The sequence below is a fragment of the Podarcis pityusensis genome (genome assembly GCF_964106645.2).
Source record: "Podarcis pityusensis genome assembly, chromosome: 17".
Lineage (NCBI taxonomy): Eukaryota > Metazoa > Chordata > Lepidosauria > Squamata > Lacertidae > Podarcis > Podarcis pityusensis.
In genome coordinates, this window is record NC_138042.1 from 35,961,343 (window position 1) to 35,983,114 (window position 21,772).

The 21,772-nt window shown below is 46.8% G+C and overlaps 1 protein-coding gene across 2 annotated transcripts in view; it reads left to right on the forward strand.

Annotated features, from left to right (window-relative positions):
• The window catches only part of FRMPD1 (FERM and PDZ domain containing 1), an 83,892-nt gene that overhangs the window by 38,868 nt on the left and 23,252 nt on the right, over window positions 1-21,772 (forward strand). The window contains exons 3-7 of one of the 2 annotated variants that reach the window (XM_080986665.1): window positions 2,785-2,874; window positions 8,220-8,377; window positions 9,699-9,804; window positions 12,309-12,354; window positions 14,809-14,916. In XM_080986665.1, the coding sequence (XP_080842791.1) occupies window positions 2,789-2,874; window positions 8,220-8,377; window positions 9,699-9,804; window positions 12,309-12,354; window positions 14,809-14,916 (504 nt within the window). In that variant the 5' untranslated portion in view covers window positions 2,785-2,788. Of the gene's footprint in view, window positions 1-2,784; window positions 2,875-8,219; window positions 8,378-9,698; window positions 9,805-12,308; window positions 12,355-14,808; window positions 14,917-21,772 lie in introns of those variants that run through there. The other variant, XM_080986666.1, reaches the window with a different exon arrangement.

Here is a 21,772-nt window from a genome sequence, read left to right on the forward strand (position 1 = left end):
GCTTCGAGGCAATATGTAAATAGAGCTATTGCTTATACCAGGAGGGGCTAGCATGGCACTTTTCAGTTGCTGCTGAACTACAGTTCCCATCATCCCTGACCACTGGCCATGCTGGCTGAGGCTGATGAGAGTTGGAGTCCCACAACATCCAATGGACACCATGTTGTCTTAGGCAGAGTGTGCTGGGCCTGAGGGTAACCCGTGAAACACGGTCCAGGACCAGTCGAGAATCCAAAGGTTCTGCTGGGAGTCAGTCCGACAGGGCCAAGGCAGGACATGAGGCAGGAAACCAGGCAAGGACAGGTACAGGATCTAGCATACAGCAATGTTGCTCCCGCAACCTGGGGCGGGGTCCGACAGCCTTTTATCTTTGTTGGGGTAGCGGCCAGTCCTGATCCCCCGGCCACTCGCCTCCCTGTTTTGCCTGAAGGCGAGCACTCCTCCTGCAAGTACTCAGGTCTCTCCTTCTCTCAGACCTGAGTCTCTGCAGCTCGGGAGACGTCAGTGGGTTACTAGACCCAGGGGTCAGCTCAGTCTCCCCTGACCCAACCGGTAGTGGAGCAGCTGTAAGTGATGGCCCAGCTGAAGGCAGCGAGATAATCCCCGCATCTGGAGCCAGGGCAGGCTCCGGCCCCTGACTCGGCCCAGCTGGTGTTTGTTGCAGGGGAACCTGTGCAGACTGGGACTCTTCAGGGTCAGGCCCCAGACTTGGTTCAGATGATGCCTGAGGCAAAGGATCCGATGCAGACTGAGTCTCCTCTGGTTCTGAGCCCGAGCCCAAGTACCAGGTCATCACACAGAGCCAATCAAGGGCAAGAGGTAATGCTTGCTTAATGATAACTAGCCAAGTCTGAGTCTTGCAAGCTGCCCATTCAATTCAGTATGGGTTTTGCAAGTAGTTTCCTGGCAGACTCTTTGAGTCAGATCTGTCTGTCTTCCCATCTGCAGCCTTAATGACCCACCTGAGACAGCCACCCCATAGCGGAGCCGTCAGTTCTCTCCTTGGGTCAGCCAATTTCTCTAATTAGCTGGAGTTTTCAAAGCAGCAATGGGCTTTGTTTCCATTACGGTCTCTTCATGCAGGACACAGTGTATGTTTCCATACTGAACACTCATCAAAGACACTCATCAAAGAACTTGTTCTCTCTCGTAAGACATCCCAGCAAAGAACATTTTCAGCCTTCCTGGAAGAAACTGGATGTATGCATATTTACGGAGAACAAATACTTTGTCCGTGATCGCCACTGTTGCCTTCATAAAACTTTCCCCTCTGGGTTTTGGTCCTCTGAAGTACCATCCTGCAATGCATCTTAGACATTCATAATAAAGACTTGAGGCAATTAACATCCAGCAGTTATTCTCCAGGTTATACTCCTCTCCCCTTCGCTCTCATGCTTGCCTTGTTCTAGCCAGCTTTTGGAAGCACCCGGATCTAAGCTAGAACTTCCGAGGGCTGAACTTGAGCAGATGCTAACCAGCAATAGAAAGAAAGTTGCAGGTTCCCTCTGGGTGTTACTGTACTTCACCTCTCACCAGACCAAGTCAATATGACCAATGGTCAGGGATGATGGGAGTTTAGGTCCAACAATATCTGAAGTATACCTGAAGGAGCGTCTCCACCCCCATCGTTCAGCCCAGACACTGAGGTCCAGCTCTGAGGGCCTTCTGGTGGTTTCCTCACTGTGAGAAGTGAAGCTACAGGGAACCAGGCAGAGGGCCTTCTCGGTAGTGGCACCTGCCCTGTGGAATGCCCTCCCATCAGATGTCAAGGAAATAAACAACTATCTGACTTTCAGAAGACATCCGAAGGCAGCCCTGTTTAGGGAAGTTTTTAATGTTTGATGTTTTATCGTGTTTTTAATATTCTGTTGGGAGCTGCCCAGAGTGGCTGGGGAAGCCCAGCCAGATGGATACGGTATAAATAATAAACTGTTGTTGTTGTTGTTGTTGTTGTTGTTGTTGTTGTTGTTGTGAGCCATGGATTCCCTATCCTTGCTGTAGAACTGGACCCTGAACCCTCCTTCAAGCAAATCTGTAGGGACTGTGGCCTCAGATTACCTCTTCCCAGGGAACTCTGGGAAGTGTAGTTCCATGATGGGAAGAGGGGTCTCCTAACAACTCTCAGCACCCTTGGCAAACTACAGTTCCCATGATTCTTTGCAGAAGGCCATGGCTGTTTAAAGTGATGTGATACTGCTTTGGACGTATAGTGCAGATGGGGCCTAAGCATTTTGGCTGAAATAATTATTTAAATCCAGTCTCCCCCAGCTCAAACTCAACACACTGGCTCCCTAGTTAGAGATCATTCTTAGAAAAAGATTGCTTTCTCCCTCCCATGCTTCCAAATTACTTTATGCATGCCTACCTTTAAAAAGAGTTTGGAACTCATTATCTATACACCGATAACTTCTGCTTTTACGTTTACAGAGATAGGTCTTAGTAATAACTCTTAACAAAACCTTGCACATGAAGAATATTTCTGTAACAGAAAGGAATGTGGGGTCTCCTTGCCTGAAGACTCCAAAAGTGAACCTTCTTGGAGAAAATCCAATGAATTCTTGTCATCTGATAAAGACATCCTATGTCCTTTTAAAATGTGGTTTTTGGGGGGCGGGGGGCTATTGAGTTGTTGTTTTTATTTTTATTAGGTATTTTGTGGTTTTATATCTTGATTTTATTCTGTGAACTGCCCTGAGACCCCCGGGTATAGGGTGGTATATTAATAATAATAATAATAATAATAATAATAATAATAATAATAGGGATGGCATGTTTCTTGCACAGGTAAATGGAAGATCTGGAGACACGCAAGGCACGTCGGATAGAGCAGATGGTAGCCAAATGGCTGCGGCGGTCACGGGATCATGCAGCCAGGTAAGTATTTTAAGGAAATGTCATTAAAAGGGGGGATGTGGGATACCCTAGTTTCATAGGGGCATAGTTTGGAAGTGGGTGTTTTCTTGTACCTCCTCTTGTCACTTGGGCCTCAGGTGGTAGTTATGGCAAGCAGTACCTATTACCAGACCCTCGGCTGATATTCCTACGGCAGTCCTTCACTATGCAAGTAGCAAACACCCTCAATTTTTACCCTCAATTGTAGCATTTTATGCATTGCAACCTGCTGTTGTTGTTATTGATTATAGTTTAGTAATTATTTGTTGTGATTAAGAGTAGATTTCTGTTTAATTATTACTTGGTGATATGTTGAGTTAATTTTATTGTGTTCTATTGATTGATTGATTGATTGATTGATTGGATTGGATTTATATACCGCCCTATACCTGGGGGTCTCAGAGTGGTTCACGGAATAAAATCAATATATAAAACCACAAAAATACCTAATAAAAATAAAAACAGCAACCCAATAGCCAGCCAGCCCCAGAAAAAAAAACATTTTAAAAGTAATGTAAATTACCATATTTTTCGCTCTATAGGACGCACTTTTTCCCATTCAAAAATGAAGGGGAAATGTGTGTGCATCCTATGGAGCGAAGACGCCATAGGCCCGCGACCCTCTCCCGGCTGGAGAGGTTACGTGCGGCTATGGCAGGAGGCTCTATAGCCGCGCGTCACCTCTCCAGCCGGGAGAGCGCGCGCGGGGCTAAAGAAGCTGCTCCCTGACCTGCTCTTTGGGGCTGGTGGTGGGCTTCCCCCCGCCATCCCTAAAGAGCAGGTCGAAAGGAACCTGAAGCCTGGAGAGCGAGAGGGGTCAGTGCACACCGACCCCTCTCGCTCTCCAGGCTTCCAAGGTAGCCGCCTGAACGCACCTTAAACGGCATCTTGTTTTAGAGCGGGAAAACAAGAGGAGGAAAGTTCTCCCCCTCTCTGCGCAGTGCCTCCTGCCGCTTCGCTGAAGGGGCGCTGGGCAGAGAGGGGGAGAATTTTTTTTTCTTTTTCTCCCCCCTCTAAAACAAAGTGCGTCCTATTGTCCGGTGCGTCCTATGGTGCGAAAAATACGGTAGATCAACCAAAGGCCTGGTTAAAGAGAAACGTTTTTGTCTGCCGCCTAAAAGTGTATAATGAAGGGGCCTGGTGAACTTCCCTGGGGAGAGTATTCCACAGATGGGGAGCCACTGCAGAGAAGGCCCTGTTCTCGTGTTGCCACTCTCTGGACCTCTCAAGGAGGTGGCACACGAAGAAGGGCCTCAAAAGATGATCTCAGGTTCCAGGTAGGTTCATATGGAAAGAGGCGGTCCTTAAGGTATTGTGGTCCTGAGCCGTTTAAGGCTTTATAGGTCAAAACCAGCGCTTTGAATTGGGCCCAGAAACTAATTGGTAGCCAGTGCAGTCGGACCAGGATCAGTGTAATATGCTCAGACCATCTTGCTCTGGTGAGCAACCTGGCCGCTGAATTCTGCACCAGCTGAAGTTTCCGAACCGTCTTCAGAGGCAGCCCTATGTATAACGCATTCTAATAGATTGTTGGAAACAGGCATCTCCCCACGAGAGGATAATGTACCTGGACTCTGCACGTATATGTGAAACCACGTAAAGCCGGGAGGGTGCTGTTGAGAGAGGCTGTGAAACAACTATCTCTCTCAACGGATCCCAATCATCCCACCCGCCTTCTCCGGGTGGTGATGAACCTCGGCATGTATGGTCCCTGCTGGCTGCCTCTGGTTTTGGAAAGCTGAGCTGGGGAGTTGATGGGTTGGCTCCTGGGTGGCTCCCGGCACCCAGTGCTGGCTGGCTTGACCAGGAGCGATGCTGAGGCTCCCAGCAGCATCCTCTGGTCCCTTTCCCTCTTCCCCACTGGAGGTGTGGCTTTCCCCACGACAGGAAGAGGAACTGCTTCGCAAGATTTTCGGAGGTTCCCTGTAACCCAACTGCCCCTCTGAAGAAGAAGAAGAAGAAGAGTTTGGATTTGATATCCCGCCTTTCACTCCCCTTCAGGAGTCTCAAAGCGGCTCACATTCTCCTTTCCCTTCCTCCCCCACAACAAACACACTGTGAGGTGAGTGGGGCTGAGAGACTTCAAAGAAGTGTGACTGGCCCAAGGTCACCCAGCAGCTGCATGTGGAGGAGCGGGGAAGCGAACCCGGTTCCCCAGATTACGAGACTACCGCTCTTAACCACTACACCACACCGGCTCTCTGCTTTCCTTCCCTGTTCCGATGGCAGTCCACTGACACATACACACACTCTTCCCCCCCCCCCCCATTTCCTGTCCAAATCCTGGTTTCCCCTGCCAGTCTTCTCTTTATTCTCCTCTTGTGCTGGTCCCGAGGTTTAACCGTGCGGCGAGGTCCGAGTCCAGTCCGAGGTCGAGGGTGCAGTATGGAGGCTGCCCGCCAAAGCTGAAGCGGTGTCTAAGGCAGGGAGTCGGGTGAGGTCAGGAACTCTGGCAGAAGATCAGGACAGGGTGCAGGCATGAACTAGCAACCAACAATGTTGCTCCCGCAACCTGGGACTGGGGCTGGCTGGCTTTTATCTGCCCCGAGGCATAGGGCGGCCCCGGTCCACAGGTGCCTCGCCTCTCCAGGCCTGGAGGCGAGCACTCCTCCTGCGGGAACTTAGTTCCCTCTGCCTCTCTGCCCTGAGCCTCTGCAGCTCAGGAGAGGCTGGAGGGTTACCGGACCCAGAGGCAACCTCAACTTCCTCTGACCGGGCTGAGAGTGGAGCACCTGCAGGCAATGGGTCCTCTGTCACCTCAGGGGCCAGAGCAGACTCAGCTGATGCCTGCACCTGAGGATCCAGCACAGGTGAGGACCCTTCAGGCTCAGGCCCCAGCCCCAGCTCAGCTGGTTCTGGAGGCGGGGAATCCTGTGCAGGCTGGGATTCCTCAAGTTCAGCCTCTGAGTCCGAATCCCAGGCCATCACACCTCTTCTCACATATCCTTCTGTTCCTGGTCTGTCCGCCTGCCTTTCTCTCTCACACACACCAGGCTGTGTGGTCTCAGAAAATGCCAGCCTCTGCCTCCTGCAATTGCTCCACTCAACACTGCTGCTCTCTGATTTCTCTCTCACCTTCTTTGCCCTCTCTGGGGCATATGCTGAAAGCTGGAGCCTTAATCTATCGAGGCTGCCATGCCAGTGCTTGCTATTCTTTCTGCCCGTCTGCCACTTAAACTATGCTACGTCCTGGCAAGCTCTGGAAGTTGTCACCCTGCGATACCCGGAGTGCTGCCAACATTCCTGTGCCTACTTCCATTATCTCCGCTTCTTTTCATGCCAGCCTCTCCTCCCTCCCTCCCTGGCTGCCCAGGGCACTTGCTGTAAACAGAAGTCCTAGAATGGCTGAAACAACTTGCCTGCCAACTCTACCCCTTCCTTCCTTGCCGCTGCCCAGTTCAATAAGAGCCTCTCTCTTTGGGCTCCCAGGCTGCCTGCCTAGAGAACAAAGGCTGTGACCTCATCCTGACATTTTCTGATGCGGACAGTGGCTTTTGTGACATCATCCTGGTGTTGCTCACCTGAAGCAGGAACAGGTGGTCCCCTCCCACAGCTGCTGTCCTTCTGGCAGAAAAAAAAGAAAAATGTTATGCCCCAATACCTGCACATTGTTGTCATTGCCATTACTTATTATTTACTCACTATACAACTAATCCAGAATGCGGCAGCCAGACTGGTGACTGGGAGTGGCCGCCATATAACACCAGCCCTGAAAGACCTACATTGGCTCCCAGTACATTTCCGAGCACGATTCAAAGTGTTGGTGCTGACCTTTAAAGCCCTAAATGGCCTCGGCCCAGTATACCTAAAGGAGCATCTCCACCCCCATTATTCAGCCTGGACACTGAGGTCCAGCTCCAGGGGCCTTCTGGCAGTTCCCTCAATGTGAGAAGTGAGGTTACAGGGAACCAGGCAAAGGGCCTTCTCAGTGGTGGTGCCCACCCTGTGGAACGCCCTCCCATCAGATGTCAAGGAAATAAACAACTGTCTGACTTTTAGAAGACATCTGAAGGCAACCCTGTTTAGGGAAGTTTTTAATGTTTGATGTTTTACTGTGTTTTTAATATTCTGTTGGGAACTGCCCAGAGTAACTGGGGAAGCCCAGCCAGATGGGTGGGGTATAAATAACAAAATTACTATTGTTGTTGTTGTTGTATTTGATTTCTTTCCCATCAGTGGTGGAGAATCTGCCTTGCAAGCAGAAGATTTCAGGTTCCATCCCCAGTGTCTCTGGGTACATCTGGGAGAGAGCCCTGTTTGAAACCCTGGAGAGTTGAGCCTTCTTCTCTTGGGGGTCCCCCAGTTTGTGCCTCTCACCATTCCTCTGTGTCCAAGCCAGTGCATGACAGACGCTTCCAAACTGTTGCTATTTTCAGGAAGGAATCAATAACGTCCTAGCAAATTCAGGTTGTGAATTTCTAGTCGATTGGGAGGCCCTGTGCAACAGACTCGGTTCTCCAAAAAGATCAGACTTCCTGCAATATGGAAAGTGACACAAAAATGCACCGGAAAGTATTTATATTTATTTATTTTATTTATACCCTGCCCATCTGGCTGGGTTTCCCCAGCCACTCTGGGCGGCTCCCAACAGAATTAAAAGGACTACAGAGTGGGATGGAAAAGGATACCTTCCTGCATCCCTATGGACAACCTTCTTTTTCATATATACATTTATTTATTTAATTTTACATAATAGTTATACATAACAAACATATCAATTCAAACAAACAACATCAGCAACAAAGAACACAAAAGGTTATCTCAAACCTTCAGACCTCCATCTACCCCTCCATGGCTTCCATTTTTATAATTTTGTTCCTGCATCTTTTCCTGTAATCTATCTACTGTAATAACAAATGTCCATAATATCCAATTTACTGTAATCTACTTAATAATAAATGTCCATAATATCCAAAGCCCACATTTCTTTTCAAGTGTTTTTTATATTCCTGCTACTGATTTTAACCGTTTACAGTGATCTCTCAAATATGTTTTAAAGTCATCCCAGTCCTTAATAAAGATTTGGTCTTCCTGATTTCTGATCTTTCCCGTCATTTTTGCCATTTCGGCATATTCCATCAACTTGGTCTGCCATTCATCTTTGTCTTCTTTCCGTCTCTGGGCTGAGAGCATCTGTGCTGCTGTCGCCGCATACATAAAAATAAATTTCTTATCTTTTGGTAATTCTGCACCTATAATTCCTAATAAAAAAAGCTTCTGTTTTTTTAACAAAAGTTACGTTAAACATTTTTTCCCCAATTCATTATATATCAATTCCTATGAACAACTTTCTTAAGCATTTTTCTTATATAAAAATTTTTTTGCAGGGGGAGAGCGTCAGTGGGTGACAGAGCATCGGACAGCATTAATCAGCCTCCAACTCGCGTGAAGCTCACAGTGGAAGTCCAAAAAGATGTGCTACTTGGACATTATGGCTTTGAAGTTTCCCAGAATATTCCCCTTCTTATCACCTCAGTTGCTGCAGGTAGGGATGCCTTTCTCGTCCCACATGGGGACTGTGATATCTCTCTAAGGTAACACCAAATAACATGCAATGATGACAGGGCGGTGGGGTGGGTGGCAGGAATGAATCACACAGAGTAGGCAAAGTTAACTCTTTATTCGAAGGAACAAGGTCTGCTCAGGAGCGCCGGGTCTAATGAGCACAGCAAATTATTTAAACTTTTCAGATACATACATTTCACTGATGTTACATTCATTTTGACATTTTAAAACTTGACTTCCTTCCCCCCCCCCCCTCTTTCTGCAGTTCCTTAAATTTATTTTCAATTTCCTCTGCATATCCAAATTAACTTAACTTACTCATTTATTTATCATTCATATATTCTTCTTTCTTTTTTGGCGATCACTCGTAGCCGAGTAAGATTGTCTTCCATAAACACGGTTTTAACAATGAGTCCGTAAGTGACTGTGGAGGCCAATTCTGGAAGCATACGTCCTTCCACAGTGGGGACATTGGTTCCCGGGTGGGAGTTGATCATGGTGTGGATTTGCCAAGCATGCCATCCTCTTAACATGTTTCTGCCTTGCGTTCTGAGTTCGAGTGTCTTCAAAGTCCATGACACCTTTGGTAAAAGCTGTTCATATATATATATATGTTCATACACACACACACACACACACACACACACACTTATATAGCTGCAGGTTATTACAATAATCTTGCCAATGTTTTTATCTGTTTACAGTTTATCTGTAAATATTCAATAAACCATTTCCATTCGTTTATAAAACGTTTGTTATCTTTATTTCTTATTCTTCTGGCCATTTTTGTATATTCCATAAGTTTTTTTATCATTCTTCCTTTGCTGGGACTACTACTTTCCATTTTTGGGAACAGCAGCTCTTCGTCATAGGTCTTGCCCCTATGTCACAGTTGTAGAGACTGAAGGTGCCCAGCTTCACGCAACTGCCTGAATCTCCTCCTTCTCGGGTCCTTCCCAAGCAATCTGAGACTACACCGATGTGCCTGTCTCTGCTCCTCTCTCTTCATACCTCTTCTGGTTCTGGGAGACCGAGGAGAGGGGAGCTTGTTGCAGCAAGAAGGGGACACACCCAGCATGACTCATCTCCTGCTTCTGAGGAGGAGCACTACCATTCCTTCCTGAGCTGACTAGGGTGGGATGGAGTCACTCAATGGTGGAGTTACAGCTCTTTGGGTAACTTTGGTTTGTATTTTCATGTTGTAAGATGTCTGAAGTGAGGCTCCAGCTTTCTGCAATTCAAGTTGATTTTGTAAACCCGGAGAGATAATTTGTCCCTAACAAGGCCCTGACATTTTACAGGCAGCACTGCTGACGGGAAGCTTTTGCCGGGGGATCACATCATTGCAATAAACAACAAAGCAGCTGAAGAGGACGTTACCGGGGAACAAGCAGCCGCTCTTTTAAGGTGCTATGCGTGAACATGCCCAAAGCATTAGATAATGCAGCTGGGCTCCAGGAAAAGCTTAGGTTCTCTCTTTTTATATATATAAATCCATTTATTTGATTTTTCAGATTAAAGTTTTACAATCGCATATACAACATAAAAACAAGATTCCAAAGAATCTCTTGGACTTCCCTCCTCCCTTTTGTGGCTCCTATTGTTAATCATTTCCTCCTGCATCTTTCATAATAATCCAAATCTTTTACATCTCATGTCCAAAATTCACCATTAAACTGCAAGTGTTATTCCAATCCTACTAACAATTTTAACTGTTTACAATGGTTTTTAAGGTAAATTATAAATTTCCCTTTAGGGACATGGGTGGTGCTGTGGGTTAAGCCACAGAGCCTAGGACTTGCCGATCAGAAGGTCGGCGGTTCGAATCCCCGCCACGGGGTGAGCTCCCATTGCTCGGTCCCAGTTCCTGCCAACCTAGCAGTTCGAAAGCACCTCAAAGTGCAAGTAGATCAATAGGTACCACTCCGGCAGGAAGGTAAATGGTGTTTCCGTGCGCTGCTCTGGTTCGCCAGAAGCGGCTTAGTCATGCTGGCCACATGACCCGGAAGCTGTACGCCGGCTCCCTCGGCCAATAAAGTGAGATGAGCGCTGCAACCCCAGAGTCGGTCACGACTGGACCTAATGGTCAGGGGTCCCTTTACCTTTACCTATAAATTTCCCCCATTCCTGATTAAAATTTTGGTCTTCCTGGTTTCTTATTCTTCCGGTCAGTTTTTGCCATTTCGGCATAATCCATCAACTTAATCTGCCATTCCTCTCCGGTAGGGAGAGGGACAGCTTAGGTTCTCACCAGAGATTTGTGCTAGCTTAGACAGGGTTTGGGTATCCCAAGGAGGATCCAAATTTTTCTGTGGCATCTCCTAACCATGTTCAATCAAGAGTTACTTATTTCTGAAGTCCCATGGTGTCACGGTCCGGTTCACGGGTGATCGAAGTCCCGGCAGGGGACATCAGGACTGGGGGCAAGATGGTGGGGTGGGAACAGGAACAGGGGTCCAGAAGCCAGGAGTCAGGAAACCAGGAGAGCTGGGAGTCAAGAAGCTAAGGTCCAAGGGTCAGGAAGCAAGGAGTCATGAAGTCAAGGGTCTGAGGACCAAGAAGCAAGGAGTCAAGGAACCAAACCCAGCAAGGCAGGGAACATGTTGCTGTGGCAAAGAGCTGAAGGGAAAAGCTGACCTTATATCCCTTCCCAGCTCTTGCCACCAGGTGCTGTGAGTTACCAATTGGCCTCAACTGTGAGGCCACACCTTGCCTCTTCAGAACAAACTTAGGAAGGCCCCAATCCTGGTCACAGGGCCTGGCTTCTGCACGCATACCTGACACATGGCACTTTACAGAATACAGTGGTACCTCGGGTTAAGTACTTAATTCATTCCGGAGGTCCGTTCTTAACCTGAAGCATCACTTTAGCTAATGGGGCCTCCTGCTGCTGCCGCGCCGCCGGAGCACAATCTCTGTTCTCATCCTGAAGCAAAGTTCTTAACCCAAGGTAATATTTCTGGGTTAGCGGAGTCTGTAACCTGAAGCGTATGTAACCCGAGGTACCACTGTACAAGTCATATGGTGTTTGAGATGGCAGTGAAGCGTCCAGACATTGGAGAGACAGTTGGAGATGCAGGACTTGAATGAGGAAGACAGTTTAAAAGTAGAGCAATAGAGGTGACTTGGGTGTCATCTGTGTGGTGCTGATGGTCTAAACCACTGAGCCTCTTGGACTTGCCGATCGGAAGGTCGGTGGTTCAAATCGCCACAACAGGGTGAGCTCCCATTGCTCTGTCCCAGCTCCTGCCAACCTAGCAGTTTGAAAGCACTCCAGTGCAAGTAGATAAACAGGTAACACTGCGGCGGGAAAGTAAATGGCATTTCTGTGCACTCTGGTTTCCTTCCCGGTGTCCCGTTGCACCAGAAGTGGTTTAGTCATGCTGGCCACATGACCTAGAAAGCTGTCTGTGGACAAATGCCAGCAGCCTGAAAGCGAGATGAGCGCCACAACCCCATAGTCGCCTTTGACTGGACTTAACCATCCAGGGGTCCTTTACCTTTTTACCTTTTACCATCTGTGTATAAGTGGTACTGAAAGCAATGGGGTCTGGGTGAAGTCAGTAACTCATACAGTGGTACCTCGGGTTAAGTACTTAATTCGTTCCAGAGGTCCGTTCTTAACCTGAAACTGTTCTTAACCTGAAGCACCACTTTAACTAATGGGGCCTCCCGCTGCCGCCATGCCGCTGGAGCACGATTTCTGTTCTCACCCTGAAGCAAAGTTCTTAACCTGAAGCACTATTTCTGGGTTAACAGAGTCTGTAACCTGAAGCGTATCTAACCCAAGGTACCACTGTAGTACGTCTTTAGATAAAAGGTAGTTTTGCTACTATCCAGGGTATGTATTATCTCCCTTGTGGAAACAGCGGTTGTATATTTTCATTTTCTTTTCTTTTTTTGCATTACAGGGAATCAGAAGACACTCTCCAGTTTACAGTTCTCCGATGCACCTCGGTAAATTGCCTTCATGTACCACTGGGGTTTGAAATGCTCCCTGGGGGGGTCAGGGTTTGGCCTCCTGGTGGGTGTGCGCAAACGAGATGCTCCCAGAGGTAATCTTAAGAGTTACAAAGGATGGGTAGGGGGAGATGTCCCTGAGACTAGGGAACATGCACTTTTTGCAGCTCTGGAGAGGCCACACACATCAGTGGCGGACATTTTGCCCTCAACGTACTGTTGCTGCCATCCTGGCATTAGTGCAACATTATGGACAGAGGGTTGACCACCCATTGCATGCCAACGTGTGTGACCGTATCCTGTTGACAGCCTGTCAAGATAAAGATAAGCTGCTTCCAGGGGGCAGCTAGGGGGTAAAGAAAAGCAGGCACAAGGTGGTGCTTAACCCTTGCCCTCCTGCTGTTTTCCCGTTCCAAATCACTCTCCAAATATGTTTTCCTGCATTTAGAACCCTCCCGTGAGGACAGCCATACGAGTGGGGTCCACTTTGGTGCCCAGTGAAGACTTTCTCATTCGCTCTGATGTTTTCATTGTGTTTTAAATCTGAGCTATTTTGGGGGGGTTTCCCAGCTTTTCAAATTTTATTTATACTTTTCAAGTTTATACATTTCACTAGTTTTATACATTTCCCTAATTTTACAATCATTTTAACATTTCAAAACTGGACTTCCTTCCCCCTCTTTCTGCCGTTCCTTAAATTTATTTTTAATCTCCTCTGCATATCCAAATTCACTCAATTTGCTCATTTATTCACCTGCTTTAAATGCAGACTCTTATAGAAACTGCAGGTTATTGCAATAATCCATTCAATCTGATCTGTTTTACTCTGTCTCCATTGTAACTTGGATATTGCCCCAGCTTTGTGGTGGGTTTTAATGACGACATTTCACATTTTGAGCATGGTTTTATTTTGTTTTGTTTTGTAAGCCACTTATTTATTTATTTCTGGGGGAGGATGCACATTCAGTCAATAAATCTGGAGCAATTCAAAGAGCGAAAGCGTTGTCTCCCACTCCACACATTTCTCCATTTCTGATCCGCCCCCTCCCTGCAAGCAGTTTTTTAAAACAGCAACAACAACAGATCATTCTCTGCATTGGGTTGCCGTAGGCAAATGAAAAGGAAGTCCTTAAAGTGCTCTTTGTGAAGTTCCCAGAGGCGTCAGGCGAGCTGTTGCAGGAAAGAATGCTGGTCAAAATGGACGCTTGACCGGATCCAGCAGGACTATTTTTAATGGCTTGATAGCAGAGGCGGAGCTAGCTGCTCCAGCACCTGGAGTCGCACACATGCTGTGTTCCGAGGGGCGGGGCAAGCCGCCCACAGGGAGGTCGGGGTGAGAGTCCCAGGGGGGCGCAGAGGCGTGCGTCCCAGAGATGGAGCCGCCCATGGCGGGCTGCTTCCTGGGGGTGAGTGAAGGGAGCCGCACCGCTTTGCCAGCAGCCTTCCTCCCTTCCCTCTTCCTTTTGACAGCTCGGGGGAGGCTCCCGCTGTTGGCATGCAACCAAGGAAATGGGGGCAATTGGCAGGCCCCCAGCTGGCTCCAGCCCACCGGCCGGTGTGCCAGGCGGACTCCAGTCCTTGGTGCGGCATGAATCTGCGACCTGACCTTCAGAAGCTAGGGCACACTACTCAGCAGAGTAAACTCTGCACAAACAGAAGAGGCTGTGTGAGTATATTTACAGGCAGTTTATTCAGTGTACATCAGGGCAAAAGGAAACATGTCTGATCTCCTTTGTGTCCAAAGCAAAACGGCTAAAGCAAAAGCTATAGACAAATGGAAGTTCCCAGCATACTGTGCTGGAATGTAAACAGACATGTGACACACAACAATCATGCCTGTTCCTTAAGGTGAAATGGAATATCCCAACACCCCCCACCCCAGGAAGCAGCCTGGGAGTGGGGGGCAACGGCGCGCCACCCGCCTGCGACTCCCAAGCCTCCCCTGAGCTGTCAAAACTAAGGGGAGAAGGCCGTCAGCAAAGCTGCCCCTTCCCCCAATGGATTGGGGTAGGCTTGGGAGCCAAATGTCACCCCCCCTCAGTGATGACAACCGGGGCAGACCACCCCCACCAGTGGGGCAAGAGCCAGTGTGGTGTAGTGGTTAAGAGCGGTAGACCCGTAATCTGGTGAACCGGGTTCGCGTCTCCGCTCCTCCACATGCAGCTGCTGGGTGACCTTGGGTCAGTCACACTTCTCTGAAGTCTCTCAGCCTCACTCACCTCACAGAGTGTTTGTTGTGGGGGAGGAAGGGAAAGGAGAATGTTAGCCGCTTTGAGACTCCTTCGGGTAGTGATAAAGCGGGATATCAAATCCAAACTCTTCTGCTGCTGCTGCTCCTTAGGTGAGATTGCGAAAATCGTGATGATGTCGAACCGACAGGGTTTGTTGTCATGTTGCCATGTTGCTGTCAGGGTGTTGTACTTTGCAAACCCAATGCCATTGTCTTTGCAGGGTGGCCCTAAATCCTCCTTTCTTACAGCCGAGAAAAGAGCCAGGCTAAAGACGAATCCCGTCAAAGTCCGCTTTGCAGAGGAAGTAGTCGTGAACGGACATACTCAGGTATGTGCCAATGCAGCCATTATGCCGGAAGAAACAGCCTTGGAGCAATGGTCAGATTGTCAAAATACATATGCAGGGAGGTTGTCAGTCATTAACATCACGAAGGCACCTTGTTGGCTGCCCCTGCACTGGGCTAGTGGAATTGAAAGTTGTGCTGATAACCAGTTTAAGGATAGCTCAGTTGGTTAGAGCATGGTGCTCATAACACCAAGGTTGCAGGTTCAATCCCTGTATGGGACAGCCGAATATTCCTGTATTGCAGTGGGTTGGACTAGATGATTTTCAGGGTCCCTTCTAACTTAGCTGACTAGTTATTGGCCTTGTGATTGGTTTATTAGTTCTTTAAATTTATATATTTCTGTGTATTGCCAAAATCTCCTTGTTTGCGCCCCTCTTTGGCTGTGTACCCGTTACGGTTTACTCCGAATCCTGTGCGTTTCCACGGCTCAGGTTTTTTTTAATCTGCAGAACTATCCTGTGGTTTCTTGCAAAATGCTGCGGTTTGACGCATTCCAGCCTGCCACACGCCAGCTTCAATCCAACTTGGGTTAGATCTAAACACAGGAAAAACAGAACACAAGCATAAAAACCCCACCCCACCCCACTAATCACTCCCCCCTCCCCGTCTTTCCCCCTCTTTTCATCCTAGTTGTTTAAACCAATTAATGAACCAATAACTTAAAAAACTGACCACTAATAATGAACCATATGTTGTAAATATTACTCCACATTTATTATGCTGTTTTTGTGATATACAAATGACATGAGAAAACTTGGTATACTTATTTGTATAACATTATTCTTGTTTATAAAACCAATAAAATAAAATAAAAATAAACACAGGGAAAACCTCCTATAAATAAGTCAGAAATTAGATTATAACCAAAAAAAAAACACTATGGGAAATCGTGTTTTAAAATTTCCTGCTCTCTGGCGCCATCTGGTGTTGCATGTTTATAGCACATCCAAATCTTTTTTTCTTTACTAACGTAGCTGAGTTCTTGAAAACTGTAGCATCTGACTTGAAAACCTTTGAGGTGTGCACACCAATAAACCAAAGAAACAAACCTGTGCAGATGCACAGCTTTTCAAGTGGAAATCCTGGAGGCATCTTTATTGGGTACAAGTACAATAAACGAAATCTACTGCTCATTCTTAGAAGGGTTGGGCTTCTTTAATAGTTTATTTCCCTACTATGGTAAAAGAGTACTGAAGTCAGGCAATTAACCTTTTACTGTTCTTTTAAAAAAGATTTCCTCTGGTAGAAAATGGGAACTAAAACTGTTTTACATTATTTAGTCCATTTGTGTGTGTGTGTGGTGATTGCAAGCTGGCTTGTGTTCAACTGCAGAAAAGCAGGTTATACTTTCTGGAATAAAGAGAAAACTTTCTTCCATAGGTGTTCAGAGCCCACACTTGAAATATCCCCATATAGGGGCTTGTTTTTCATCACAAAACCTCTTTGTGCATGAATGTACACTGAGCAAGCACTGCAACAGGTTATTGTAACAAGGAATGGGAGGTCTGGGAATGCAGCCCACAGCCCCATCCAGCCCAAGGAGTATAAGCTAGAGCAGGGGTAAAGGTAAAGGGACCCCTGACCATTAGGTCCAGTCGTGAACGACTCTGGGGTTGCGGCGCTCATCTCGCTTTATTGGCCAAGGGAGCCGGCGTACAGCTTCCGGGTCATGTGGCCAGCATGACTAAGCCGCTTCTGGCGAACCAGAGCAGCACACGGAAACGCTGTTTACCTTCCCGCCAGAGCGGTACCTATTTATCTACTAGCACTTTGACGTGCTTTGGAACTGCTAGGTTGGCAGGAGCAGGGACCGAGCAACGGGAGCTCACCCTGTCGCGGGGATTCGAACCGCCGACCTTCTGATTGGCAACTCCTAGTCCCTGTGGTTTAACCCACAGCGTGGTCAACCTTTTTATACCTACCGCCCACTAATGCATCTTTCTTGATGTTAAAATTTTCAGTGCACGGTGGAAGGAGGATTCAGCTTGTGCTGTAGAACCCCCTACCGCCCACCTAGAATCCTGAAACGCCCACTAGTGGGCGGTAGGAACCCGGTTGACAACCCCTGAGCTAGAGTAAAGGTACAAAAGGTAAAGGATCCCTGGACGGTTAAGCCAGTCATAGGTGACTATGGGGTTGCGGTGCTCATCCTGCTTTCAGGCTGAAGGAGCCAGCATTTGTCCACAGACAGCTTTCCAGGTCATGTGGCCAGCATGACTAAACTGCTTCTGGCACAACGGGACACCGTGACAGAAATGCCGTTTACCTTCCCGCCTCAGCGGTACCTATTTATCTACTTGCACTGGTGTGCTTTCGAACTGCTAGGTTGGCAGGAGCTGGGACAGAGCAACGGGAGCTCACCCCGTCACGGGGATTCAAACTGCCGACCTTCTGATTGGCAAGCCCAGGAGGCTCAGTGGTTTAGACCACAGTACCACCCGCATCCCCTATAAGCTATGGGGAAAAGGGTCACTGCCCCACCATCAGTCAACTCCAGTTGACTCTGCTTAATGTTGACCCTGGCTCCACCTACTGTTGACCTCCCAGAATGCATGCCCCAAAGGTTAAGGGTGCAGGGAGAATGAAACATAGTTGTACCCTATGGCGATCCCTCTGAGCACAGCCACTGTGGCTGTGCAGGAAAAGAGCACTTCCAAATAATTTTAGCAGGTTTTCAAAAACGGCATAGTAACTTGCTTTTTAAAAAAATGCATATCAGAATGATCAGTTTAAATGAGAACATTGTTCTGAAACAAAAGTTTTGCTTGGAAAAAGCCCAGAATTGCTTTCACACAGCTGAAATATGAACCTTCGGTCTGAGGGCATGAATTGTTGATGAGACCAAATGCTTTTAAAACCTTAATTTTCCAGGGTAAGTCTTGTTTATTGCTTTAAGACAAAGCTATATGGGAGCACGAGGTCATCTAAGGATTTTTTGCAAGGTAAAAATGATGAGCTCCGGATCGGCGTATACTTTGTCATGTCCATTGAAAGAGCATTGTGCAACCTGGGCTTTTGATTCAACCCAAGACTTCGGTTTCTGCTTACAAATGATTTGCCAGTTGCTGTTCTGCTAAAAGGGCTCAAAGGAGACTTAAAACCAAAATCGCAGAATAATAAAACTCAACAGTAAAATGCTATTCGGTTGGGAATTTTAATATTGAAGTTTATTAATATTAAAGAATGGCTGCTAAGAAATAATCCACCACGGATAGCCACAAAATGTCTTCTGGAAGCCAAATGGTCATTGACTGACTGTACAAACTGCTTAAGTAAGTAAACTAGTGCAGGAATGGACAGCAGTTGCGCATCAGTTCTGCATGTACACTAGCGGCCAAAATTGTGGAAACATTTTGGGGAAAGTGTATTTCCGAGGTTTGATGGCTCATAACACCACTTTCTTTTTGGAGTAATATCATAAAATTATTCATCAATGGAAAGATTTTTTAATAATAATTTCTATTGATTTTTCAAAAAAATACACACAATTTGCACATTTAAATTTTAGAATAAAGATTCTACCGAATCTTTGGACCCCCTCCTGCCCTCTGTGGGTCCTTTAAATATCTTATTCAACTGCATGTTATAGTTCCTCCAAATTATAATCCTCCAAAGTCTTTGTAACGTTGCAAGAGTTATTCAAAGTTTGCCAAAGAATTGGAAAGATAATTTAATGAAGAATGTAAAAGTTTGTTCAATTCTGTCAAAAGTGATAGTCAAATAACCAGAAAAAGGAAACACAAATTGCTTAGGTTGATATGCAGTAGCTTGGCTTCATTTGAATGTAGCCAGTGAGCATGAGTGTTTAGAGAGCCAATCAGGTGTTAAAGGTAAAGGGACCCCTGACCATTAGGTCCAGTCCTGACCGACTCTGGGGTTGTGGTGCTCATCTCGCTTTATTGGCCGAGGGATCCGGCGTACAGGTGAACCAGAGCAGCACACAGAAACGCCGTTTACCTTCCTGCCAGAGCGGTACCTATTTATCTACTTGCACTTTAACGTGCTTTCGAACTGCTAGGTTGGCAGGAGCAGGGACCGAGCAACGGGAGCTCACCCCGTCGCGGGGATTCAAACCACTGACCTTCTGATCAGCAAGTCCTAGGCTCTGTGGTTTAACCCACAGCGCCATGAGCCATCAAACCTCGGAAATACACTTTCCCCAAAAGGTTTCCACAATTTTGGCCACTAGTGTAGAAGGTTCCGGGGTGGTGTGAAAATGTTCCCTGTCTGAAACACTGGCGATCTGTTAGCAGTCTTTGTAGACAATACTGAGGTAGCCAGACGAATGGTCTGACTTTGATTCTTTTATTTATTTATTTTTTGTATGGCTGTGCACTGCCCTGACCTTTTTTCTGGGAGGACGGTACAGAAATATAAGTAAACCACATTGCACCAAGGGCCTGGAAACTGATGGCGCTTGACCAAATCACATCTTCTAGGATCCTGGCCCCATGGGGCAAGTAGAATAGAGCGTGCCTGCATTGGGCAACTCAGCAAATGAGGGGACTGCAGTGCCGCAATTTGACTAACACTTTAATTTGATTCTGTTGCTATAAAACAGTGTGTTCTGGAGAAGGCAATAAGCTGCCAGATGTCTGGGAGATGGCAAAGAGGATATTTTCCATCCGTGGAAATGGCAGAGAATCTTTGACATCTCCCAAACATGGGTGTTTTGCTTTGTTTGCTATTGTTACCTTGTGTATTTTGCGTTTTTATTTTGTGTTTTTATGCTGGAAGCCCCCTGTGATCCTTTGCATAAAGGGCGGTTTACAAACGTAATACTTAAAAATTTAAAAATGACATGAGGTGGTGCGCTGCCTCATGATATGTTACTTTGTAAACCCCTTAGAAGCCAATCTGGCATATAAGTAGCATATAAATTAATACATAATACAGTGGTACCTCGGGTTAAGTACTTAATTCGTTCTGGAGGTTCTTAACCTGAAACTGTTCTTAACCGGAAGCACCACTTTAGCTAATGGGGCCTTCTGCTGCCGCCGTGCAATTTCTGTTCCCATCCTGAAGCAAAGTTCTTAACCCGAGGTAATATTTCTGATTTAGCAGAGTCTGTAACCTGATGCATATGTAACCTGAAGCATATGTAACCCGAGGTACCACTGTATTAATAATAATAATAATAATAATAATAATAGCAGCTCAATTTAAAATAGGGATGAGTTAATATTGTCAAGGTCACTTCCACTCTGTTTCTCATTTGATCTGTCTCAGATTAAGTTCTCCACATTTCTGTGTCAATTTGCATTTTTTTAAAAAAAGGTCCTGTCAGGGAACTGCCATCAGTGCCGGAGGGAGAGAGCAAAATCCAGAGGGATTCCGGAGAGCGTCCCGGGATTGGGAGAGGCAGCCCATCTTCTGGGGAAGAGAATCAGCGTAGCACCAGTGGAGAAGGGAGGGAGGTGGGGGAAGCGGCGAGGCGGTCCCATGACTCCTTGCCGGGGACCAGCGGGGAGAGTAGGGGTCCTCCGCTGCCCACGCCCTCCTTGCGCAGATGGCTTTCACACAGAGAGAGTAGGAGGAGACTAGGCGTCAAAGAGCTTCTTTGCTGGAAGAAGTTTAAGAAACGCCCACTGACGGATTCTGCCAGCGATTGAGACAGCCACGGGTGAGTGGCTGTCCGGACAGGAAAGGTTCACTCGGGCAACCCAGCCACGAGCAACCCCTAGAACCGTTACAGGTCCTAACAAAAATCCATTAGCATTCCCCCCCCCCCCAATAATTGTTATTAAATTTTCCACAATTGTTACAAATATTGCATCAAACATTGCACAACCGAAGGTCAAAACAAAACAAAAACAAAAGAATACATCAAAGGAAAAAAGATGACAAACAAACAATAAAAACGAACTTAATTGTTTAAAATCCAACCTTATGAACATATTAATTGACTTCCTCGAGTAACTCCCTCCTGAGTTTCCTTGTATCTGAATGTAAGAGCTTTCCAATATCATTATTAAACAACAATATTCCAATTATAATCAAATTTATTCACTTTTCTTAAAATCCATTAGCATTTTTGGGCGAAATTTTCATAATATGCACATTTGTATGCAATATTGTCACACATTTTACACAGCATTTTTGCCCAATATGACACTGAATGCTTTTGTACATTATTTTCACTGGTGTAGGCATTTTTATGCACACCAGTCGGGCACATGCATTTTTGTACAGGTTACTTGGCTCGGGAAGTGCATTGCAAAATTCGCAGCAGTGTGCCTTTTACAGGACAGCTGCGTTTCAGTTTTTGTATCGTTTTGGAAAGGGCAAATCTGGCAAGTTCGCTTTTAAATGGGAACTGAATCGAATTCCTAACCCTTCCCTAATTTAAATTAATCCTTGGGCCCTATTGACTTTGGTGGGCATTGGGGATGTAGCAGATGGGGAATGTAGCAATGACATTCAGTTTGGTTAAAACTTCCTCATTCACCCCTCTCTATCCTCCGTCCAGGGATTCAGGTGGCGCTGTGGGTTAAACCACAGAGCCTAGAACTTGCCGATCAGAAGGCCAGCGGTTCGAATCCCCGCAACGGGGTGAGCTCCCGTTGCTCGGTCCTTGCTCCTGTCAAACTAGCAGTTCGAAAGCACGTCAAAGTGCAAGTAGATAAATAGGTACCGCTCTGACGGGAAGATAAATGGTGTTTCCGTGTGCTGCTCTGGTTCACCAGAAGCGGCTTAGTCATGCTGGCCACATGACCCGGAAGCTGTACGCCATCTCCCTCAGCCAATAAAGCAAGATGAGTGCCGCAACCCCAGAGTCGGTCACGACTGCACCTAATGGTCAGGGGTCCCTTTACCTTTACCTATCCTCTGTCCAGA